The following is a 26,771-nucleotide window of genomic DNA, read 5'->3' on the forward strand; positions in this document are numbered from 1 at the left end:
CCCCTCAATGAATTTATTTGTGAGCTATAAAACTGCATTTAGAAATGTTTTCTGGATGTAATCTGAAGAGATGCATTGTTCTCCACCTTACTCACAACTGGTGTTAAGGGGAAAAAATCCAAGGCTTTTGTCAGAAGTTATTTTCAGCCTACTGATAGCAGTGGCATTGCTTCCATCCCTTTCCCACTCGATCCTTTTCCCTCCCCTCCCTTCTTATAGAGCCAATGCTGGTGACCACTTAGGCATATTTAAAGAGTGCAGGAGCCCTCCAGTTCAGATTCTTCATCAAGCCAAACCAGACAAGACAACCTAGTCTGGTAGGTATTGTCACAAGGGTTCTGGTGGGTCTATTTGCTGATAGAGACCTATGGAATACATTTTTCTCTGCTAGGGATTAGTTGTGGCCTATTGCTTTACTGAAAGGAATTTATATGTACAGTGTGGAAGTGTGAGCTCTGTGGGGCTGACAGCTGTACTGGAGTCCATAGGAGTTTATTGACATAGTGGGGTTTAATAGAACTGAAGATACAGGGTGTCGCATTAAAAAGCAGTGGAATCATATTTTCCACCAGGCATACTCAACATTTTAATATACAGGCTTAACAAGATAGCAGCACAAAAATGAATGGGTTTTACTGGAAATTTTAAAAGACTCCAAACTCAGTTCAGCTGGTAATATTTACTGATTTTACACAATTTTTTAGATAAAAGGATTTTAAATCACTCAAACAAATATTTTTAATCTCTGGCAACAGCTGTTTATGTGTTGATTTGGAATCAAATTCAACACATGCCCCCTTGATAAAATGCTAAATAACACAGCATAGGTGGAAGATGAAGCAATTCACAGAATGCAGATGTCAGTCTTTTCTGGAGTTGCTTTAAACATGCACCTACAGGCTGTTTGATTAAACCAGCCTGTGGGGAACTCCAAACACTACGGGGAAAATAATTCTAGAAATGTGTGTGCATGTTTAAAAATTCAAGTGTAGCATGAAAATAATTTTAGTGAAGCCTGGATCGTCCTGGAAAACCATAATTCTGTGTCCATATGTTGGTAAAACTCTACAATGAGAATTTTGCATAAGGTGTGAAAGACCAGGAACGGCTCCATTATTATGACAAAGATTTATAAGCAGACACTTGTGAAAGTAAAAGCAACAGCTGATATTGTGGCATTAGTGCTAGAGGAACATATTGCGTAAATCTGATTCATACAGATGACTTGTAATGTGGGGCACTGCTGCCAAGACGCAAGTGAATCAGATGGTTCTGATTTTCTAAAACCAGTTCAAAGTATTTGGCTCTAGTGTCAGTGGTATGGGAGTTTGCTGGTGTTTTTAAAATGTATGTAATGCAATAAAGGGGGAGGGTTGACAAAACTGTAATATTAGTATGCTAGAAAATGTCAGATCAGTAGGGAAGGTGTCTAATGACGACTCCTGAGTAATTTTGCTAGCGTTAACTCTGGCTAACTCTTCAAGTCATTTAGGTGATTTTGAAAGAAAAGGCCTAAGTGACTGAAAGCCAATGTGACTTGTGCTCCTGCATCACTTAAGGCATTTTGAAAATCCCACCCTTAGGCTATATGCTTCAGTTTACCACTCTGGAAAACAGAGAGAATAATATTTGCTTATTTCAAAGATGTTGGGAGGCTAAATTAGTTACATTAATTAGTCAATGCTATATCAGTGCAAAATATTATTCATAGTCCATTTGAATGTGTGTGAATATAAAAGTCATTAAGAAAGTGACATAATGCTGCTAAACTCAGCTATGTGATTTCACTCTGCAAATATGAATGTTTATTGTGTTGCATTCTCATTTTGCTGACTAAATTTGGTTTCTGTGAAGGACTTGTTTTAGATTTTAACCAAAATACCTGCACGCTTTTTGACATAAAACAGTGTCAGTGTGGGACACTGCAGATCCTTAAATGTTCAAACCAATTTATTCTGTCAATTGCAGCAGGAGAGAAATAAAATAAAGTGGGTTTTTTAACTGTCAGGTTTTAGTACAGTATTAATACGTTTAAACATATTGTTATTAAATAAATGTTGAGAGGCGCTAGGTGTTTGCAACAAGAAATACCATATTATAACTGGTAGTTTAAAATATTAAATAATTTAGAAATTGCTACAGACCTAATATTTTGAAGAACAGTATAGTTCCTAGTAATAATACCTAGCTTTCCTATAGCAAACTTCATCTGAAGCTCTCCAAGTTATGAATAAAGGAACAAAAGTATCATTATCCCAATTTTACTGAGGAGAAACTGAGGCACAGGAAGGTTAAGGCCTGGATCCACAAAGGGATTTACGTATTGTGATGCTGAGCATCACAACACCTAACTTAGTCGCTTGGGAGATCACAGGACCAACACTGTGATCTACAAAGCCTGAGTTAGGCAGCTAAACTCCATATACAAAGAGTGGTGAGAGATTGAAAATTTACCTTGGTATAGCTACACTTCTCAGGTGTGTGGGGGGGGAAAAAAACCCACACCCTTGAGTGACATAGCTATGCTGATCTAACCCATGGAGTAGACAGTGCTGGGTCAATGGAAGAACCCCTTCTGTCAATAGGTAGTGACTATACTGAAGCACTACAGCAGCGCAGCTGTGTCTCTGTAGCATTTTAGCTATAGACATACCGTTAGACTGAACCACAAAAGCCAGCACTCTAGGTGGTTCGATTTCACTAGATATGCCGATGAGAGGGATGTGGCCTAAGTCGCACCTCACTTTCAGAGATAAGCGCCTAAGTGCAGCCTGCAGGGAGGTACCTGGACTGGAAAGGAGGGGAGGAGGAAGATAGGCAGCCTCTAAGCAAGCCTACCAGACTGGACCACTCAGGTAAGGTATGTGGCCTAACTCCAGACAGAACAGCTGGGTGCAGGGGGAGGCCTGGTTTACTTATAACTTTTAGCCCACTGGCTTGGGTACTCACCTGGGAGGGTTCAAATTCCCCCTGCACCTGAGGAGAAGGGGTTTGAACAGGGAACTGCCACCTCTGAGGTCAGTGAATACACAGCTGTAGAGTGACTCTCTCTAGCCCAATTAATAGTTAATCAATGTGGAACAACTTCCATCGGAGAGATTGAGGGAGCCCACATCATAATTTCTCATAGCCTAGCGCAGAGGTTACTAAAGTTTTTTTGCTGAGCCCCCTTCTTTGGAGATTCATGGCCCATGTGCACCCCCCTTTATAAGGGGGCAGGGGATAGATGTTCATCACGTGGCAGCAGAGGAAGCCTCTGCTCCCTGCAGCAGTTGGGCAATCTCAGCTGCCGAGATCTGGCTTATTCCTGCCCTCCTTTCCCTCCCTGCATAGAGGAAGCAAAGAGGGCCATGCTAAAGTGCTGGGGTCAGGAGGGGAGTGGAAGGCTGCACCCTGTGAGTAGTGTTCCCCCTGGCTGACAGAACCCCCTCCTGACCCTTCAGTGTGGCTCTATCTGCTTCCCCTGCACAGGCTCTGTCTGGCAGGAGAAACAGATGGGGCTCTAAGCCCTGGGGCTGCACTGAAGGGCTGGAGTCAGGAGGGGGCTCTGCATGGTACAGGGATCAGTTACTACTTCTGGATTGCTGCCTTCCACTCCCTGCTCACAGCCTCCCCAGCAGAGGAGGGTAACTGCTGCTTGATGGTGACTGCAGCTGTAGCAGTTGGGAAGCAAGAGAGGCAGAGAGCCTGGTCCTGGCCCAAACAGAGCCACATCCACTTTCCCTGCCTGACAAAGTCCACTCCTGAACCCCGCTGCTCAGTGCATGCATTCCTGACAGTTTGGTACCTCCAGCCTAGTGGTTCATGGCTCAGACTGGGGAGTAAGCAGGAGATAGGCGTCTGGACTCCTAGAGGGAGGCAGCAGTGCGCATGCCTGCAGGCAGAACATAGGGAACTTTTACTGCAAAACCAGGCACCTATAGAGTTAGACAGCAGCTGTGCAGGAATTTTGTGGATTGTAGTGGCATCCACAAATGGGGCTTAAGTGCCTAAATCTGGGGAATGGCGAACTGCAGCCACCAGGAGCTGCGGGGGGGCCATGCCTGCCAGTGGCCAATGTGAACAAAATGTCTTGCGGCCCGCCTTTGGATTACCCTGATGGGCTGTGTATTGAAGGTTGCCGACCCCGAACTAGACATTTCTACTGTGCCTATCATTGTACTATCTAGCCACCATAATACCTTACATTTCCCGCCCTGCTTATTCATGTCAAAGCTAATGTGCAAAAACCCTGGTATTCTGATAGTAGACTTCCATTGTTGGACATCTTATGAGTTAGACCGAATAGTAAAGTGGTTTTTGCACTTCATACAGATATGATCAGGTCTAGACCATCAAATTCATATAGTGGTTACCCTAGCCCATTGTGAATTCTGGCCTTAGAGGTGAAATGCTAAAACCTTAAGTTTCTGGTAGCCCTGTCCAGTGCAGAGATGATATTCTTAGGGCCATATCATGTCATCAATTTTTAATACTGCTCCTTTATGAAATCGCATTGAACAAGAAAGGAATCCTGACTATGGGTCTGATCCCATGCCCATGGAAGTCAACAGAAAGACTCCTGATTGCAGTTGGTTTTGGATCCTGCCCTAAATCCTTGGGTCTGGCTGCCCTGACATTCTGATAAGCCCTAAATAAAGTGAATCATGTGTTTATGACTGCATGCCTGACACGTGAAAGTTGTACTTCATATGATAGCAGAACTCTGATAGGGAACAAGGCGGGACACTGAGTGCTAGTTGGCATGCCCAGAACAAGAATGCTACTCTAGCTCAGTGTTACCGTACAGAAATGCTCAGGTCTAATGCTGTTACTGTCCAATGGCAGTTCAGTGGCTCATGTGAATCAAGTATGGTGGTTATATTCCATACCCTATGGTCACAGAAATCTCCACAAATCACAGAAATCACCACGATTGGCAGTCATAGTTGGCTGACCACAGATTTCGTGGGCCATGGAGACTAAGTCTGGGCTTTTCAATGGAGTTTAAAAGAGCTAGTCATCCAAATATCACCAGAATCTGGGTGCTGGGCCTCTAAATCCCTTGGGATCCTTGGAAAATCCCAGCCTAAGAGTACAATTTTCAAAAGCAATTTAGGAGACAAAATCCTATTTTCAAATGTGCCTAATGCATTTGGGAACTCCTAACGCTTTTGAAAATCAGAGGGGTAGCTGTGTAGTCTGGATCTGTAAAAAAAAACAACAGTGTCTCCTGTGGCACCTTTAAGACTAACAGACCTTACTCTTAAAGGTGCCACAGGACTCTGTTGCTTTTGAAAATGGGATGTAGGCTCCTAAGGCACTGAGTCATTTTTGAAAATTGTATCCCAAATTACTAATGCACATTACATGTTTTGACTTCAACTCAGGTTTGAGGCCCATTGGTTGTACAGTAGCACTGAGCTGGAATAGCATTGCCCTGTCATGGACCATGTCATGGATCTGTTCTGTGAATACATAGACCATATAAGGGGGAAACATAGCCAGGGTTTAACTTTCCTGAATAAGCAGAAACTGAAGGTTTGGAGGCACGCAGGAGTGCACTATTTGCCAACGAGAGTTATCTAAGGCTTATGTGGTTTCAGCTTCCATATCTGTACTGGATACCATGTTTAGGAATGGACTAAAACCTAAGGTTGTACAAATCAAGATATAAAATTAATCCAGATAACTGTGGTGAACATTCTTAAAGAGCATTCTGGGAGCCTTAGCAAGGGAGATTCAGTCTTTTGAAGAGATCATGGTTTGAAATGTGTGGACTCCCTGCAACTCCTGGTTTGAACCCTAGAAAAATCAACTTTGTCTTCATGGGAATACTACTACCTTTGCATCTGTTTTGTGTCTTTAATACAATGATCTCAGTGTGCTTTACAGACACTGACATAGAGGGTTCACTTCCCTCACTGGTGAAACAAGACTTCCTCTGGGATGTAATGCAGCAGCTGTTTACTGCCTTAGAGCAATGTGACACAATGGGGTAGGACAAGAATATTGCAGTAAAATTTACTGTGTGGTATCCATTTGGATTAACCCTTCTGTGCTCTGCACGGACATGAAAGAGCTTGAGCTAACTTCTGCTACATGGTGCAACTCAACTTCCATGACTTGACTTCAGCAGGGAGAAAGAGCATTGCATTGCACGGCATTCATGTAACTGAGAGCAGAATTTGCTTCTCACACCTATGGCACTCTTGCCAGGATTCAAGATTAAGATAAGATATTTGTCCTAAGATTAAGTTAAAATATTTAAAATTCAGATAATAGCCATCCTACAAAACTAAAGGGTCAGATTGTCCATGGCCCTTCCATTGCACAGAGAGGTACATGTAGGAAAGGAACGCTGCAGGGTGTAGTTAATGTACATGGAGACAGAAAAGGGCTGCAATTCACCTCAAAATGAGAATGGACGAGCTAGGGACCTGCCTCTTTATCCCACTTCTGCACCTATCTGCAGAGCTTGCCAGGCCAGAGATCAGAGCATGTGGCATCATCACAAGATTCAGTGTCCTTTCAGGGATATTTTCTACCTTGACTCTTTTCCCCTCCATCAGGTGATGATGAAAAGCATGGAAAATGTGTAAGCTCATGCAGTAATGTACTAATGTTGCTATAATTAACATGAGTGTTAAGGGTTCCTTTCAGAGCTGTAACCACTGCCTGTAACAGCGAGAAGTTCGTTATTGAATTTTATCAGACCGTCTCTGGGATGTTTGCTCCTTCACTCAGCTAATGACGTAATTACAATCTGTTTCAACCAACTGCCCTCTTGACAGTTTGTCAGGGCCTGGGACCTGATCCTGCAAAGTGTCTTGTGCTTTCAATTACTGTTGGGCTTCCACTGAATTCCTTAACTTCAACTGGTGCAGGCTTGAGCCCCTTGATTCCAAAGGGAATTGAAGAATATCAGGAGTCACTCAGCACATTGCAGGATCAAGCACTGATAGCATTGTCATGGGATATTGCTCTGAATTCCGGCTTTTTGATTTCCACACTTGAAAAGAGTGGAGATAATTGGACTGGTGTAAGAGGGTGTGAGATTCCATTCAGTTCAATGGAGTTGCAACCCCATTATGCGTTAAATGCCCCATTCTATTTCCATTGCTGCCAATTAGAAATTTATCACTAATAGTAATGGGAGCATGATAGAAGCGTCAGTCATTTATTAATTTCTCAATTGTGTCATAATACTGTTCATTTCTCTTTGTTCTTCATTATCTTAAAACCCAGGTTTGAAATATTATTTATTTTTTATTCCTGTTATAAGAACAATCTATCATATTCTCATTGTGCAGGGTTAGTCATCTGACATAAGTGACGGGGAACAGAATGTTACAAATTAAATTAGTTAATTTCCATTCACACAAAGACAAAACAACAAATCTAAATGAATGAGTTTGGTACAAAGCTCTTTTTTTAAAAAAAAAAAAAAAAAACCAAAGAAAGTGTCGCGGACAGGAGAAAGATTTCAAGTAGCAAACATGATGATTTTTGTTAAGTAAAAGAGTTAGCAAACAAGGAAAATAATGGATTTTAAAGTCCAGTTCTACTCTGTAAAATATGCCCCTTCTTCCTCAATAGTTCTGTTCTTACAATGTACTCATTAAAATAACATGTAGTGTGGTGGCACCTTAAAGACTAACAGATTTATTTGGGCATAAGCTTTTGTGGGTAAAAAACTTCACTTCTTCAGAGGCATGGAGTGAAAGGTACAGATGCAAGCATTATATAATGACTTATGAAGAGAAGGGAGTTACCTCACAGGTGGAGAACCAGCGTTGACAGGGCAAGTTCAATCAAGGCACATGATGGCATATATATAACATTAGTAGATGTGCAGGTGAATAAGCCGGTGATGGTGTGGCTGATGTGGTTGGGTCCTCTGATGGTGTCGCTAGAGTAGATATGGGGACAGAGTAGGCAACGAGGTTTGCGACAGGGACTGGTTCCTGGGTTGGTGTTTCTGTGGTGTGGTCGTGTGTAGTTGCTGGTGAGTGTTTGCTTCAAGTTGGGGGGTTGTCTGTAAGAGAGGACTGGCCTGGCTCCCAAGGTCTGTGAGAGTGAGGGATCATTTTCCAGGATAGGTTGTAGATCGTTGATAATGCGCAGGAGAGGTTTTAGCTGGGGGCTGTACGTGCTGGCCAGTGGTGTTCTGTTATTTTCGTTGTTGGGCCTCTCCTGTAGTAGGTGATTTCTGGGTATCCATCTTGTTCTGTCAATCTGTTTCTTCACTTCCTTAGGTTGGTATTGTAATTTTAATTTTGTGGATTCAGACTAACACGGCTACCCCCGATACAATGTACTCATTATCACTTCTGCTTACTTCACCAACTAAATCATGTTTTTACTACTTTTTAATCCTGTTAACACCACAAAGCTAAAATAAGTATAGGAAATTGAACAAGACTTTATTTCATCTCTTATATACATTCTTAACTATGTTTCAGTTGCAGAATCTTTAATATTAGTGATGTTCAAACCAGAAAGAGCCAGCTTGACTTTCAGGTTGAGTTTGCAGAGCTGGAAGTTAAAGACAGCTTATTTTCACTCAGACACTTGAACTAGACATCCCTGAGATTATAAACATGAAACTTCACAATATAATTTTTATAGTTGCTTTTCAAGGTGAAACTACACTTCAAAATGTGAACCAAATGATTATCAGCTGTTTGTGCTACACTGTTCTGAGAAATTCTCCTCTATCTCTTCGGCAGCTGAAGAGGAATTTTGGCACAGTAGGTTTGATGAATCATTCAATGTTCAACATCTTTTCCTTAGCTAAGTACCTGGTATATATCTCAGCTGTGAATTTATCAGAGCCAAATTGGAACAAGCTGACCCAAAGCTGGCTTTGAAAGAACAGTTAACTATAATAAGAAAGTGACAGGCTTTCCAAGAAGGATAAGAAAGGCCTGAGCCAGGAGCTCGAAACAGTCTATGTGCCATGCAAATGACAAGATGACATTCCAGTCTTCCTAAAAACTATGACTCAGAAACATCAAGAAAGCTCCAGGGTAAACCAGATTTGCTCTAGTTGTTTTAGAATTTGATGTACAATATAGTCAGCAGAGAGGACACTGGGGTTGAGTCAGATGACCTGGGTTCTATTTCTGGCTCTGACACTGACCTCATGTGACCTTGGGCAAGTCACTTCACCTCTCTGTATCTCAGCATCCCCATCTGTACAAAGGGAATAAGAAGTTCACATTCCTTTGCAAACCCTGAGATCCCTAAGTGAAGTACCTCAGAAAAACTAAATATTATTATTCATTGTTGACTGGTTAGTAGTGCTGTTGCATCTGTTGTGTTTCCATAATTCAGAAGGATGAACAACCTGTATCCATGAAAAAGCCACCAAAAATAACATTAAATGTAAGACTAAATTCTATAGGTATTAATTCCTTAATCTAACTTCACAATCGATCAAATCATAGTTTAAAGAAATATGGGTACAGGAGACTTCCTTTATACGTCTGTCAGTGAACAAGAACACATGGTAGCCTTGAATAAAACAACAGTTGCTTTGGAGAGAGCTAATAAAATAGTAAAATATGGTATCCCTTGACAGATAAGCTTGGAATATTGATCTCTAGAAATGTATAAGGCTAAATTCTGTCCTCGGATTCACTTGTAAAACTCCACTAAAGCTTTGAATTCTGTATAGGATCCAGATCCTCCATACTCTTTGCCACACAAAAGTTATATGAAAGTTAATGACCAAGGAAAAGGCCAACGCTGCAGAAAAGCAGCACTGAAAGGAAAAGTTAATCTTTGGACAATGCAGCTCCCAGATAGCCTAGATATTTATATATGGCTCCCTACTACCACAGAATCTGAGCATACACAATCTTCAGAGTACCCCTGTGAGATAGGCATAGTTCTGTAGTATTTTCCTGTTTTACAGATGGAATGACTTGCCCAGGATCACACAGGAGTCTGTGGCAGAAAAGGGAATTGAATGCAGGTGTCTAAGGCCCCAGCTAGAGCCTAACGACTGGAACATCCTTCCTCTTGATCGTGGTCTATTGGACCATCACTCCTCAGCTATTGACTAAAGACTGACCACCAAAGGTCCCCACAGGCCATTATAGCAGCCAGAGTTCTCAGGGGCATATGGAAGTCCTGGCAATGCCTCTTCCCCCCACCACCCTCAGTGATGCCCATATGCCAGCCTCAGGGAGACAGAGTGATATAGGAGTTAGTATGCTGGCTCTTTGCCACCAGACAACCTGCAAATACTGGAGTGATACGCACGTGGGCAGCCATGCTGGCTTTGGGGCCAAGAGAAGAAAAAGGGGGAATCCAAGTTGCTCTAATTAAGTCTAGGCAATTTCTGCTGACAGTTCTTTTATTTATTTGCTTTTTTAGGTAACGCTTCAAACCTAAGGATGCCGAACTGGGGAGGTGGCGCCAAATGTGGTGCTTGTGACAAGTCGGTGTATCATGCTGAGGAAATCCAGTGCAATGGCAGGAGTTTTCACAAGACATGCTTCCACTGCAGTAAGCTGAGCTACACTGTTGTAACTTTGCAATATCTCCATGGCTCAGTATAACTCCCATTTTAACTTGATTCATTCCAACAACTTAGTGCTGCAGCAACAAGCTCCTTGAGTGTCAAATCTGCTCAGACCTAGAGAAGAGACTTGCTCTAATTTACTTTATTCATTTAGAATTTTTGTTCAGTGGGTGTGAAACATAACCCTAGACAGAGGCCCTTAACACCATTGAGGACTTAAGTGGTCCGGAGCAGAGGGCTGTAGCGATCCCCTGGCAGCAGGATAAATTTCACCCTGAGCCAGCTTAATCAGAAATATACATCTCATTTTGGGGAGAACCTCAAGGGGGAAGCAGGCACAAGTTACCTGGTCACTCTACTTCCCTATACACCGCTCCAGCACTTCACTGAGCCACAAGAAGCCAGGGGAGAACCACCCCCCCATCACTGCAGGAGCAGTATAAGGTAGGATGACCAGATGTCCCATTTTTAAATTTTCTGGGACTTTTTTCTTATATAGGCACCTATTACTCCCCACCCGCTGCCCTGTTTTTTCATAGTTGCTATCTGGTCACCCTACATAAGGCCACCATGAGCAGCTCTAGGCTGCCCCACATACTACTTCCAGTATACGGAGCATTCCACATATGGGGCTGAAGGGGGAATCCCCATTGCACTGAAAGCTACAGAGGTTCTGGCTTTCTCCAGACTGCAGAACAAGCCACAGGTAGCTCAGGTAAAGCTGCTGTAAATCAGAGCTGTTTGGTCAGTCTGAGGGTGAGTGGGAAGGGCCCTCCTTTGGAGAAGCAGTCAGTCTGTTCTCAAAGCCAACACCCAGTAAGGGTTTCTTCAGCAGGGTGCTCGCTCTAAAGGCAAGGCTCCTAACAGAAAACAAAACACAACCAAACTGCTTACAGTTAGAAAGCCTTTGCATCAGGCTGTCAGTTTACCTGTTAATAGCAGCTCCTAGTAATTGGGTCCAGCTGCTCCAGCTTCCTACCTCATCAGCCAGTGCTTAGTTAGTAATGAAAGACCTGCTGGGACTCAAACAATTGTTTTACTTTCATAACTGACATGGCAACCCAGAGGTGTAAGGGCTATGAACTGTCAAGCCTAGAGGTGCTGGGGCTCAGCCCTGGCAAGCCCCCGCACAAATTAAGTACTGCCTTCAGCACAGGAGGGCAATACCCCCTAGGCTCTAGTCCCCCTTTCCACATAGGCATTGCATGTTTTTATAGAGAAACTAGAATGGGGGAGAACGGTGACCCTGGGTGTCCCCAAGGGTCTTTACCACTCATCACAGACTGCATCATACAAAGGAGTAGATTTCAAATTGAAAAATCAGGTCTATAACAACTGCAAACACCAATTCTTTTAAACTCACCCAGTCACACAAGAAGGCATTGCTTAATGGGAGATTGCAGGAGACGGCTGCCGTGAGAGTCCAGCAATGCCAACAGGAATTGGATGGACCCACACAAGCAGAAGTTGAAAGTTGCCCCCCTTCTGTATAGACACCTTCAAAGTGCCTCCTCCACTGCCATGTCCTCCTGCCTCCCACTCCTTTCCCTATGCAATGCTCTTTCACTCCCTACAGCCAACTCTGTGAAACTGACTCTTCCTCTCCATGGACCTACCAATCTAAGAGCTGCAGGGTGAAAGTGGAGGAGCTGAGAATGCAGAGGGAGAAAACATCAGTGCAGCAGTAGCTGCCCCTACAGAAGGGAGGGGTAGTGCCATAGCATTTACCTGGCAGTCAGGCTTGAGCTTCAGGAACATTATAGCGGTAACTCCAACATGAGAGTGAAGGATAGCATTGGCCAGAAAATATCTGGCCTGATCTCCACCCACCATCTGTATCACCAGAGAATTTTAAATTGGCAGCGTTATGCACAAGTGTAAATGACAACACAAAGTACATAGTAGTGGAGGATCAGGCACAAAGTATATATTTGTGAGTCACATTTTTTTAATACATAGACTCAGAATTTGGCCCACACTGAGGTAGCTAATTTAAATATTAATAAGTTAGATATTACACTAGACATCTGAGACAGAAGCAAAAAATCTGAGTGAAAAAAAAAGTAAAAAAATCAGAGATGGTCCTTATAACAATTGGCAGCTAAAAGGTATGCTAACTGGTAATACTCTTTCCATGACAGTTAGTTTCAGGTAATACTGATCAGTCCTGGAATAGGTGAGTCAGTATCTTGTTTGTGCGCTATCATGTAATATTCTGTGGCTATTTGGGTGCTAGGACACACCTCATCACTCAGGATAAGCATAGCAGGCTTTCCAAGTAAAATAAGAGATTGCACAGACATGAAGAAAAGCAGTTTAGGCGTCTTTGCATGGGGTTTGGAGTCATGCACACGTGAGTTCTAATCCTGCCTCCAACAATGATTCCTTCTGAAGCCTTGGCCAAATCACTTAGGCCCAAATTTTCAAAAATGGCTGTTTGTGTGTGCCTCAGTTTTTAGGTGTCCAGCTTGAGACATCTCAAGGTTGATATTCAGAGGTCCTGAGCTCTTGCTATTCTGATTGATTGCCTCTCGAATTGTGGTTGGTTGCTGAGCAAACTCAAATTGGACAACCAAAAATTGAGAATCAAAATTATAAGGTAAACTGACCTTAACTTCTCTGCTTCTATTTCTCTCCATCTAATTACAATGTTTACTTCCAAGCTAGGGTGAATAGTTTGTTTATAAAGTCCTTTGAAGATGGTAAGCACCAAGAATAGAAAATGTAACCCAATCTTGTAAGAGCTGGTACACTGTATTCTTCATACATGGTTAGTTGAAAAGAATAGAAGACATCCTTTACAGCAAATCTTTTTCCCTTTAAAACTTAAATCTCATTACTAAACCAATTTAAATGCTAGAAATGGAAGCAGATGTTGTCTATATATCATTATTATAAGCAAGTCATTATGGCAGGCAGTAGTAGCAACCAGTATAATTAAGGCTGCAAAGTAGTTCCCATTATAGTCCTGTTTTTAGATGCCCATGACAATCTCCTTTGGAGCTGAAATTCTCCAGACTTGGTCTCTGCACAACAGTAAATTTTTGGTTTTGTATTAGTCATAATAGTTTACTCATAGCACTAATAGCTGTCTGTCTTAGGTGTGATATAGCACCCATATTGTAGTACATGGCATTTTTTTCTTGACTGCAGATGTACCAGTATAGGGAAATAGTTCAACCAATATTTAAAAGTTTATTAGAGAATATTTAAAGATAAATGGTACAGAGAGTTTGAAATGTCAGTTATTGGTCATTGGGATAACATACAGAGGATAGGGGGATGTCGTTATTTTGGTATTGGACAACACATAACAGATACAATCTGCAATGTCCCCAATGCGGGGTGTACGGTGGGTGGGATCAAGATACAGTCAGGCAGTAGTGGGGGTACATCACTCATACAAGCAGTCATGAGTATAAATAAGCGGGCCGGGTAACAGGGACGACCCTCACATGGTGGAGTTCGGTTCAGTTGTGCTCAGGGCTCAGGAGATACAGTCCAGTAGGGGGCGCTTATAGGTCTCTTCCCCCTTGTGGGTGCACGGAGTCATGCCGGCTCACTCTTGGTACTGGCGGTGGCCGGTGATGTGCTCTGTGTAAATGTCTGAAGACCATCGAATAGTGTCCGAGACCATCAGACATCTCATGAGCCGCGCGTAGCGACGGCCCACCCCACAGGTCCTAAGTACACATTCATTACAGGGGTCCCAGGCACCCAGCACCCCCAACCAGGGCGTCAGTGTAAACCTCATAGCCTTTTGTCCGCAGGGTGTCAGCCAAGGAGGCGTATTTTTCGAGTTTACAGGTTCGGGCTTTGTGGAATGCCTATTACACTTGATCTCAGCCATGAGGTCGAGAAGCGGCCAAACAAAACCAACTATGTTAAACGAACACTATGGTTGCAAAATCAAGCACTCAAGAGTTAGGCAATGCCAGAATTAAGGTGTTCGGTGGAACCTTCATTCAGCCTTCTTTTGATATGTGTTTATGATACAGTCTTTAATTACATGATCACATCCTAGTTTTTTCCACAGAACCAGACCCCAGTGGAAGCACTGAGAGCACAGGAGAAACTGCCTCTCTGCTCTCAGTTCTGATGCTCAGTGCCATAGCAGTCCTTCAGTAGCTGGAAGGAGCAACTGCAGGGAAAATCCTCCTTCATCCCTGCAGCCTTGGGCTGAAGCGCACTCCGTTGTTCTATAGGGATGGTGCATGTTCAGTCCACATGGAAGCATCAGAGAATTTAACAGTCAAACTAACAAATCTCTACTGAGCATGTGCAAATGGAGTTTTCTCAGAGGTTTATAACTTGGCCAGGTTTGGGTACATTTTCACCAGGATGGCAAAAGGCACTCCCTTCCCCCACATCCATGTCAAATTTCAAATCCCTGCTCCAAAACAGGGAGGCACAAGACTGTCTCAATAAAACAATTGCTAAAAAAAAAATTGAATATGGGAAAGACAATCTTTCTCCCTAATTTGTTATTGGAAACAGGTGAACAGATTTAGCTAAAACTGTAAACAATAAATAAATAAATCTGACACAGAAACCCAGCATGGAAAATTTTAGCCCAAACTGTTAAAGTTTGGTAGCAATTGAAAATAAGTTCTTATAATGGGAAGTGTCCTGCAATGTTAATTATAGGTGGCACTTACCTGCACTGAGTATAATTTGTCCTACAAAAATGTGAAATAACACTCCTTTGTGCAGACTGTTGATTACCTACTTTGTTTCCCTCTTGGATTTTACTTAAAACACAGCTGTGGTGGATATTTGGCAGGATCTCACTTTATAACCTGAAACTACTTAGTGATGGTTTATGAACGGTCTCTGAGCAGATGACAGGTCTCAGAGCTATTTCAACAATAGCACTTCAAGGGCTTTTGCTCCATCTGTTGTGGTACATAGATACTCTATCCGTATGGTGCCAAAAATAGAACCATTTTATCTGCTGCTGGAGTTTCCATCATCCCTCAACTCCCACAGTAAACGTAATTACCATTGCAGAACAGATGAGAATGCAGCAAAGAGTAATCAGGTTCACAAATTAACAGAAGCTTCTAGTTTTATTGGCATTAATTAAAAAAAATAATTGCAAATATGTTTCTTTTTCCTGGATAGCTTTGTCTATTTTTGTCACTGCACTGCCTATTAGCAACTAGTGCCTGATCCAAAAGCCACTAAAGTTACAGGAAAGACTCCCACTGACTGCAATGAGTTTTAGATCAGGTCCCTAGTGACACAGTTTGATCCATCACTTTTTCTTTTAATGAAAAAAAGTGTTTGAAAATAACCAACTAACCTCTCTGGAGTTTGAACTCCCAGCCCTTCTTTACTCACTACGTACTTTCTTTGTGTGCTAATCATGTGAGTTAATCTGCCTTTTTCTTCAAGTCACATAGTCAATGTGTAAATTAGATGCTAGTCTTAACAAACCAGCAGGCATATAAGGTGGGGGAGGAGGTGAAGTCCAAAGGGCATCCGAGAAAGAGCTTTGCACATAATGGCAGAGATTTTTCAAAAGTGGATGCCTCAATTTGCACATGCCATATTTGAGACATGAGGCGGGTACTCAGTATTTTCTGAAAATCATGCCTTTCCAAGTATCAACTTGGGTTCTGCTTTCCCCCCCACCCCCCAAGAAAATAGTCTGAGGCACCTAAAATGACTAGTCCTGTCTGAAAAAACATGGCCACTATTTGCTAAACTGTATTGCTTCTTGGTTTCATAGTCTTAATGCTATTCAAAAGTTCTGGATTAATAGCGGAATTCAGTTTCCAGAGCTATTTATCCATAGAACAGGGACAGCATAAGCAATCAGTGTAGTATTGCTCAAACTGTCTCACCAAATTGCCTCACCTGGGGAGGTAACTTCCAGGATGAGAGAATAGTCTAATCTCAATGCCCATTCACTTTTTGGCTACTCTGCTGACACTGAGTGGTGCTAATTAGTGGTAGTTGTGCTGTGGGCTTTTTAAAACATGGACGCCTACTCAGTGGGAACTGAACTGAGACCACTAACAGCTGTCAGCTCTTATTAACTTGTAGTCTCTTTCAGTTTGGGCTAGATTTAAACTGGTGACCTAGAGGATAAAACTTTGTATCCTATTACCAATGTCTGACATTTGTTTGGCACTATCCATTCAAAGATCTCCAAGAGATTTAGCAGTGAGTTAAACCTTATCATAGCCTTGCATAAAGAACAGAGCTGGTACCTAGCTCTTTGGTGCTTCTTCGTAGAACCTTATCTAACCCACCCCGAAGAAACTCTAGTATAGCTGAGATCACCAGATATTTTCACACCAGAGGTGTGAAATAGGGCAAGATAAAGGAGCAGAATTCCTGGTTGAGTTCTATGTGGGTGCTTTAAGCATATCACTGACTCTAGTTTCAGAGTAGCAGCGGTCTTAGGCTGTATCCGCAAAAAGAAGAGGAGTAGTTGTGGCACCTTAGAGACTAACAAATTTATTTCAGCATAAGCTTTTGTGGCCGGCAGCTCACTTCTTCTATGCATCTGAAGAAGTGAGCTGTAGCCCACGAAAGCTTATGCTGAAATAAATTTGTTAGTCTCTAAGGTGCCACAAGTACTCCTGTTCTTTTTAATGACTCTAGTGTTGCTCAAGTTATTGTTGTGATGGAGAGACTGCATAATTTCCATCCCAGAATGCTGAAAGAATTGGCATATGAAATTGCAAGTCTAGTAACAAGGATTTTTAATAAATCTATTAAAATCAGCAGTTGTACCATATGACTGGAGAATAGCAACATAGTACCTATATTTAAGAAAAGGAGAAAAAGTGATCTGGACAACTATAGACCCATTATTTCAGGGGTGGGCAAACTTTTTGGCCCGAGGGCCACATCTGGATTGGGAAATTGCATGCAGGGCCATGAATGTAGGACTGGGCAGGGGATTGAGGTGTGGAAGGAAGTGCAGGGTGCGTGAAAGGGCTCAGGGCAAGGGATTGGGGCAGAAGAGGGATGTGGGGTGGGCGCAGGAGGTGGTGCACAGTGCGGGAGGGAACTCAGGGCAGTAGTGCAGGGAGGGGTGTGAGGTACAGCAGGGGGCTCAGAGCAGGGGGTTGGAGTGAAGGAGGGGTGTGGGGTGCAGCAGTGGGTTGGGGTGCAGGAGAGGTGCAGCAGAGGGCTCAGGGCAGGGGGTTGGGGTGCAGCTTACCTGGAGCAACTCCGGGGTGGTAGCAGTGTGCACCAGGGCCAGCACAGGCTCCCTGCCTGCCTGCTTGTCCTGGCCCCAGCCGTGCACTGCTCTGGGAAACGGCCGGGACCGTGTCCCTGTGGTCCCTGGGGGAGGGGGGGGGGCAGAGGGCTCCATGTGCTGCCCTTGCCTCTGGGTACCTCCCCCAAAGCTCCCATTGCCCGCGGTTCCCCATTCCTGGCCAATGGGAGCTTTGGGGGAGGTACCCACAGGCAAGGGCAGCATGCAGAGCCCTCTGCCCCCACAGGCAAGGGCAGCATGCGGAGCCCTCTGCCCCCACCCCCCAGGGCTGCAAGGACATGGTGCTGGCCGCTTCCCGGAGTGGCAGGGGGCCTGCGGCACCACGGGGGCGGCAATCCTGTGGGCCGGATCCAGCTCACGGGCCGTAGTTTGCTCACCCCTGCATTAGTTAGACCTCAATAGAATACAAGACTGCAGAACAAATTTTGAAGGAAAGAATTATTAAAGACGTGGAGGTAAATGGAAAATGGGATAAAATGCAACATAGGTTTATCAAAATGTAGATCATACCAGACTAACCTCATATCTTTCTTTGACAAGAGAACTGTTTTAGACAAGGGACATGCAGTAGATCTGGTTTTCTGTAATACATTTGACATGGTATGACCTGCAAAATTATTAGTTAACCTGAAGAAAATGGGGATTCGTACAAGAACTATAAGCTAGGTAAGGAACTGGCTAGAGGGGATATGACAAGAAGCTGTGTTGAAAGAACTGTTGGGCTAGGCGGCTTGGTTTGGGACCAATCTTTAGTTAATATTTTCATTAAGAACCAGGCACAAAAGTAAGAGTGAGCTAATAAAATTTACTGATGACACAAAGTTGGAAGGCACTGTCAATACAGAGGAGGATAGGAATATTATACAGGAAAAACTGGATAACCTTGAGGACTGGAGAAATAGAAATGAGAAATTTAATACAAGAAAGTACAGGGTCATATATGTAGGGACCAATAAGAATCTCTGTTGCATGCTGGGGGCTCATAAGTTGGAAATTATTGAGAAGGAGAAAGACCAAAGTGTATTAGTTGATCACAGTGTATTAGTCAATGTGATGCAGCTGTGAAATAGGCAAATGTGATCCTAGGCTATATCAGGCAATGTATTTCCAGTAAAGGTAGGCAAGTACCCGAGGTAAAGCCTCATCTGGAATACTGTGTACAGTTCTGGTTGGCCATGTTCAAAAAAGATACATTCCCAACTGAAACAGGTGCACAAAAGAGCTTCTAGGATGAACAGGGGAATGGAGAGCCTATCTTACGAGAGGAGACTAAAATAGCTTGTCTTGCTTAGCCTAGCAAAAAGGAGGCTGAGAGGAGATATGATTGCTCTCTATAAATACATCAGGGGAGTAAACTCCAGAAGGAATCAGCACTATTTAAGATAAAGGACTATGGTGTCACAAGAACAAACTGACCATGAACAAATTTAGTCTGGAAATCAGAAGAAGGTTTCTAATCATCAGAGGAGTGAGGTTCTGGAACAGCCTCCCAAATAAGCAAAGTACCTAACTAGTTTCAAAATGGAACTTGATAAATATATGAATGGGTTACCTGCACGCAGGGGGCTGGACTAGATGACCCAGAAGCAGTGCTTAATTTGTAATCAAAGAGGTGCTGGGGCTCAAGCAATTAGCCAGTGCAATTTTTTTTTACTTTCATAACTGATGTGGTAAGCCCAGAGGTGCTGCGGCTATGAACTGCCAAGCCTAGAGGTGCCGGGGCTCAGACCTGGCAAGCCCAGGAGGTGCCAGGGCTATGAACTGCCAAGTCCTGGCACAAATTAAGTACCGCTCAGGAGCTCCCCTCCAGTCCTATATCCTAATGAAGGATCCTAATGAATCCTAATGAAGACCCAATAAATCAATCACTGATCACTCTCCTTTCGATTCCTGTACTCCACCTGATCACAAAGAGTAAGGGTAGTTGACGGGAGAGTGTCTCTCATCGATGTTGCGTAGTGTGGACTCTGCAGTAAGTAGATCTAAGGTATGTCTATTTGAGTTATACTATTCACGTAACTTAAATTGCATAGCTTAGATCAACTTTTCCCTTTAGTGTAGACAAAGCCTAGGACATTTTTTTTTTTTTTTTAGAGGGGGCAACCAGAACTTCACACTGTATTCAAGCTGTGGGCATAGCATGGATTTATTTAATGGCATAATAATTTGTCTTATTATCTACTTCTTTCCTAATGGGTCCTAAAATTCTGTTTTTTTTGACTGCTGCTGCACCTTCATCTTGGCATCGGATAACTATCCACAACGATGCCAAGATCACTTTCTTGAGTGGTAATAGCTAATTGAGACCCCAACATTGAGCATTTATCCACCTTGACTGGTCAAGAAAATAGCAGATGAAATGCATCCAGTTTTGTGAGATCTCTTTCTAACTCTTTGCAATCAGCTTTGCACTTAGCTATCTTGAGTAATTTTGTATCATCTACAAACTTTGCCACCTCACTACCCTTTTTTCCAGATAATTTATGAACATGATGGATGGCACTAGTCTCAGACAGATCACTGGGGGACCCTGCTATTCACCTCTCTTCACTGTGAAAACTGACCATTTCTTTCTAACCTATTATTTAACCAGTTATTGATAGATGAGAGAACCTTCCCTCCTATCCCATGACCCTTACTTTGCTTAAGAGCCTTTGGTGAGAGACCTTACCAAAAGCTTTCTGAAAGTCCAAGAACACTATAGCTACTGGATCATCCTTATCCACACATCTGTCAACATCTTCAAAGAATTCCAATGGATTGATGATGCATGATTTCCCTTTACAAAAGCCATGTTAACTCTTCTCCAACATATCATGTTCATCTATGTGTCTGATAATTCTGTTCTTTTCTATAGTTTCCACCATTTTGTCTGGTACTGAAGGGAGACTTACTGGCCTCTGATTGCCAGAATCACTTCTGGAGCCTTTTATAAAAGCCGGCAACAAATTAGCTATTCACAAATCACCTGGTACAGGGACTATTTAAGCAATAGGTTACATGCCACAGTTCGTAGTTCTGTAATTTCATATCTGACTTCCTTCAGAATTCTTGGGTGAACACCACTTGGTCACAGTGACCTATTACAGTTTAATTTATCAACTTGTTCAAAACCTCCTCTATCGACACCTCAATCTGGGACAGTTCCTCAGGATTTGTCATCTAAAAAGAATGGCTCTGTGAAAATCTCCCTCCCATCCTTTCAGTGAAGGCCAATGCAAAGAATTCATTTAATCTTTTCTGTGCTAGCCTTGACTCCTGGAGGCACCTCTTCTAGTGTTAAGGGGGGGACCCATTCAATCTTTGGCCTCTATGCTCAGGCCTGGCAGGCTGGCTCCTACTACTACTACAGTCATTGCTATACCAGGAACAAGGCTTAGGTCAACTCCTTTCTATAGAGGAATCAACAGACACTTTTGGTTAGTACCAACCTGGATTTGATTTACAGTGGTGACTAAGATAGCTCTTTACTCCCTTTCATGACACAGTCTGTTCATCTTGGATATTTCAATAATAAATTAGATATACCTGGGAAATGATTTTTACTTATCAGGGACTCGAACATGACTTGAGTGGCATTTTTGCATCACAGACAAGAGCATAGTCTCAGAATATTGGTAAATGTTGAATTGAAAATATATTAATATTTGTGCTTATAACAATGACAACTGATTAACTTTTTTCTATAGTTTTAAAGGATGAGCAATTAAGGGCTTCCAAGCAGATATGTGTTATAAGCTATCTGCCTTTTATGCAAGGAACTCCCATTAATGCTAAAGAGGTTTATGCACAAAGATCAAGGGTTAAATATGGCCCTTAATCTTCTGCTTCATGTCTTTCCAGAATGCAATGGCAAGCATATTAAGAGGGTTATAACTTTCCTTATTTATTTTTTGCAGATGCATGCTAATTACTTCAGGGAGAAACCACAGGGTAACTTTATCCCATATTCAAATTTGTAAACATTTATTTACCCTACAATAGCTATACATCCTTTCTTCTTATTTCTGCTATATTCTTTTTTCAATAGGGTTATCAAAAATAAACAATGTTCCAGATGAGGGCATAATATTGATTTGTATCAATCATTTTCAAGAACAAAATAACTGGTATTACAATAATTGAGGTATGTTAATACTCAGATTTGTAAATATAAATTTTTATATGCTCTTTTGTTCTCTATTTTTAGTGGCTTGCAGAAAAGCTCTGGACAGTACTACAGTAGCAGCTCATGAATCTGAAATCTATTGCAAAACCTGTTATGGAAGAAAATATGGTCCTAAAGGTATTGGGTTTGGACAAGGGGCAGGGTGTCTCAGCACTGATACTGGTGAACATCTAGGCTTGGATCTGCAACAGTGAGTTAAATCCCATTGATTATACGTTTTTCAAGAAAATGTATATTCTCCATTTACTAGACACTTCATTAGGTTTCCATAACAACATCTAGCATAAGTAGCACAATAAATGCAATCACAGGTTTTTCTTCCATGAGTCTCATCATTTCTGCCAATTTTTAATAAGGTTCAGTCTCTTGAAAGCCTTTTTAATTTTTTCCCCCCTATTCCAATAGGCAATGATGATACAGGAAATCTTGCTTTACATATCACCACAGACCTAGATAGTCACTGCAGCTGTAATTTGCTAGTAGTTGCACAATGCCACAATCATGTTCACCATAGAACAATAGAATCAAATATCTTTCCCTCTGAGTGGCTGCATTGTACTAATATGGTAACAGTTGCAGTACCCTGTACTGTTAACTTTTTTCTCTCTATAGGAACATATCCATTATAAATCCTCTCTCAGGGGTCACATATCATTTTGAGGATATACGACTCAACAGACGGATAGAATCCTGATTGCAGATAACTGCCTATATCACTATGCTTTTACAACAGTTTGAGAGTTGTAAAACTGCACATTTCTAAATGACTCCAACATTTTCCTCTGTAATGAAGCTAATATATCCATACTGTAGGTACAAGCTTAGAGAGCGTATTTATCAGTAATCCTTTGTCACAGGCACGTTCATTACTGTGAGTGTCACACCAGGAATGTTAACTTTCTGTAAGCTTAATGACATGTTGCAGCCTGACAATCCAGGAATTCAAAGGTCACTGCACGAATGACTAAGAGCTGACACTGGGTTGGGCTGATAGTTCAGAAATATAGGTTGAAACCATTTTTCTGCATCTGACCTTGACATAGTATAAGGCCTGTTGAAGGCAATGAACAAAAACTACCTGCTGATGCTTTACAATGAACAAAGAGGACAGCACTTCAGATTCCTGTCTCTTTTTATTAACCTCTCACTAACAAGTCCCAGCAGCTAGCTGATTAGAGAGAGAACACTAGAGTATTGCTGCTTTTTCTTTTTCAGTGTATCTTTAATATAGATATTTTTTCTTGGACTCCTTACTTGCCTCTCCCTTCTGTTAAATACAGTCTTTTTTGCGCACATGGCCACTGCCATGTGCACAGCCAATGTTATGGCTGGCTGTAAAGTTATGATCAGCAGCTTTCACTAAAACCAAGGCAATGTCATCTGCTACCTTAGTCATAGCAATAGCTCCTTAGCACTGTAAAATGCATTTACGTCTGTAGAATTTTTTTGTTGTATTACACATCAAGCTTCACGTCCCGTGAACCAATGCTGTAATGTTGACTAACTCTTCCAAAATATACACTGAATTGGAAAGAAGATTTTGAGACTGGAAACATGATTTTTCAAGCAATGTTTAAATGTACTAAAAATCTCTCTGTTTCCATCAGCTCACCAAAGCCTGCTCGCCCTTCTACGCCTACCAATCCTTCAAAGTTCACCAAAAAGTTTGGAGATGTGGATAAGTGTCCCCGCTGTGGCAAATCAGTATATGCTGCAGAGAAAATAATGGGAGGAGGAAAAGTAAGGGATTGTTACATGATTTTTATTCTATTAGTTTAAAAGAGCTTTTAAAACTGGTTTTAAATTTTGCTGAATTATACCAAATTGAGAGAGCTTCTCCCCCTGACATAGCTTCTGCCATTCATGGAGGTGGTTTTATTATGCTGACGGGAGAGCTCTCTCTCATTGGCACAGAGCGTCTTCAAACACGTTGCAACAGTACAATTGCATTGGTACAGTTGTGCCAACTGCAGCGCTGTACATGTAGACATGCCCTAAGACACTATTCCCGCTGCCCCCACAGCTGCTTCCCTTGAAGAAAGGGATTCTGAAGAAATCTGTTTACAATCCTCAGGTTGCAAACTCATTCTTTGGGATAAGTGTTCTCAAACTTCCACATCTTAATTGCGTTTGGTGGCCCCTCGTTACTGTTCACTATTGCAGGGGCCACCTCCTCTCCCTAACATCCCTGTGCCAGCCAGAGTAAATGCTTGTTTATTTTTTAAGCTTTTATTTAACGATTGTGTAGCTGGAAAAAAAGAAGCCAGTGTCATGTAACCTGCTACCACTTTGTGGATCCCAGTTTGGGAACTGCTGTTCTAGGATCATTCACTGAAAATTCTCTGCAGTCTAAAAGTTTGAAGCAATGGCTAACATGCACTTGCTGTATAGCCCATGGGGTCTAATTCAAGTGCTGACCACCAACTGAGACATCTCAGTTAATGAGGTCATTAGGAGTCACATATTAGGATAGGGTGCAATGACAAAAATCAGCATAGTAACCTATTGTGACTAAAATGGAACATGGTACTGAGATGAAACGAAAATTAAACATAATTTCAGTCTTTTCATCCAAAGAAAATATAAAGCTATAGCCCTTTATATGTTGCTTGTCCAAATGTCATACTAGCTACTTAAAAAATCATACCTAGATTATATCGTCATGTATAATGTCATGTCTCTGCCTTCTTTCTCAGCCTTGGCATAAGACTTGCTTCCGTTGTGCTATTTGTGGAAAAAGCCTAGAATCCACAAATGTTACAGACAAGGATGGAGAAATCTACTGTAAAGGTAAATACAATCTACTTATGAGATATTTCTGCTATATGGCTGAAGATATTCTTCTAAGACTGCTCTACTAGGACAAAGTGTAGGCATCACCACCTATCTTTGTTAGATACCTGAACTTGGGAATGCAGATTTAGTTCACCCCCTTTCTTTACTTTAAAGAAAGATCTATAATTTGTACAATCCCATAGCAACACCACAGTCTCATCACTTATTGGGAGTGAATTTAAAAAGCGAATGAATCTATAGCTTCTATCATAAATATTAAGTCTTCTCAAGTTTGAGATCTCTCCCCACTAAGAATCATATTGATCCTGCAAAATGATTTGTGTGGGGAAACTCCTGCATCTGAACTGGTCTTCACTGACTTCAGTAGGTTTCCACAAGGACACAGGTGTCTGCCCACAAGCTTCTCATTATAGGATCACGGTCTTAGTTGAGATTCTTTCCAAGGAATGTTACACTGGGAATCAAAGATCTTCACAAATATGCTAACAGCACTGAAAATAATGGATTTACTTTGGATTTCTCTCTCAGATCATGCAAGTCCACAGAGTCAATCCACGTTTAAATAGTCTGAAAAGGATCTGAAGAATTTTATGTCAATGTTCTAGGCTGGGATTGTCAAAGACGCCTAAGGGAGAATTCAATAGGAACTCCCTTTGGCCCTTCTAAAAATCCCAGCCCATATATTTATTCCACATGCTCTGCAAACAAAAAGCATTCGCATGAGTTAGAATTGCCTCTAATACTTATAAAAAGTATAAACATTCTTAGAGGAGTATGACTTGACTTCAGACAGAGCTAACAAGTTTATCTATCTCAGTGAACGAGGTTGCATTGTCAGAGTAGTAGATGTGCCTGAGAAAGAGAATCCATGTTTATTTTATTCTTACAGCCTTCCTGGCCATTGTACTTTATTTACTGTGATTTCCAATTATAAATGAGGTTTTTTATTATTACTTACTACATAAAATATACTCAAAATATTAATTACTAACTTCTTTCTCCCTTTCTTTTGCAGTTTGCTATGCAAAGAATTTTGGTCCTAAAGGAATTGGGTTTGGTGGCCTCACTCAAGTGGAAAAGAAAGAGTGAAACTTTCTATAATCAGACACATTTCACACTTCTGTTGATGCCACAGATTGATTGTTTGCTAAGTAAAACAGTGATGCATTGATAAGAACCCAGGGCATTTTAAAAATACTTCTGCTTCTCCAACCTCACTGGAGAGATTTGTAAGCTTATTTCTTAAGAAATTATTGCAGTAGCTAGAAAATACATTTTGACAAATGGATTTAAATTTATTCTACACTGAAAAAGAGCCTAATATTTTGCTAAATTCTAACTTGTTTGTGAATAATAGTATTTCTTACACTACTACTTATCTTGTTAAAAAATGAGGTCATAATAGCTCTGTGGACTTTGCCACTAAGAGCTTATTATCCTAGGTAAGGGGGCACAGGAAGGTGTTTTGGATTTATACCACTCCAACAAAGCAGAATCTTGCCCATATTGTCTACCCTAATTCCTTAGTGAAATACATTCTGATGTTATGGTGGTGCTATGGTATGGGAGGAAAGTTTTTTTAAAAGGCACATTCTAATCTGTCATAATAGCTAACAATCTCAGCTCCATTCTCCTGAGTAAAAGAGAAAGGGAGTAAAAGACAGACTTCTTGAACTGGAAGTCAAATCTTCATAAAACATGGTAAAATCAAAGTGGATGTTAAATCTAGTTTTGTCATTGTAGATTTCTCTAGATACAATAAACCGTAGATCCTGCTTTTATGCTATGACTGGTTACATTATTTTGCTCCCGTTTTGTACTCTGTAACACTCAATGCACTCACTTAGTTCACCAGGCTAAACAAACCATACCTATATTGAAACTGAGAATTCTCTGCTTTTATTTCATTCCATTTTACTGCTAACCTGCTAGTAATAGATCATATTTTGAATTTCCTCAGCTTATTGCTCTCAGTCTGGGCTTTTTTCCTCCCTATCTCCATAAATGTCACTTTTGTTTTTCTCTACTGCAACATAAACCTTCCAGTAGGACAC

General features: G+C 41.7%; 1 protein-coding gene across 1 annotated transcript; it reads left to right on the forward strand.

Moving 5' to 3' along the window:
* The first annotated feature begins 226 nt into the window (after positions 1-226).
* CSRP3 (cysteine and glycine rich protein 3) lies at positions 227-26,498 on the forward strand. Its single transcript, XM_032770165.2, has 6 exons — positions 227-317; positions 10,366-10,497; positions 21,943-22,111; positions 23,529-23,661; positions 24,618-24,711; positions 25,733-26,498. The coding sequence occupies exons 2-6, from the start codon at positions 10,386-10,388 to the stop codon at positions 25,804-25,806; spliced, it is 582 nt and encodes a 193-aa protein (XP_032626056.1). The 5' UTR covers positions 227-317; positions 10,366-10,385; the 3' UTR covers positions 25,807-26,498.
* Positions 26,499-26,771: the final 273 nt, after the last annotated feature.

Source organism: Chelonoidis abingdonii, chromosome 4 (assembly GCF_003597395.2).
Source record: "Chelonoidis abingdonii isolate Lonesome George chromosome 4, CheloAbing_2.0, whole genome shotgun sequence".
Lineage (NCBI taxonomy): Eukaryota > Metazoa > Chordata > Testudines > Testudinidae > Chelonoidis > Chelonoidis abingdonii.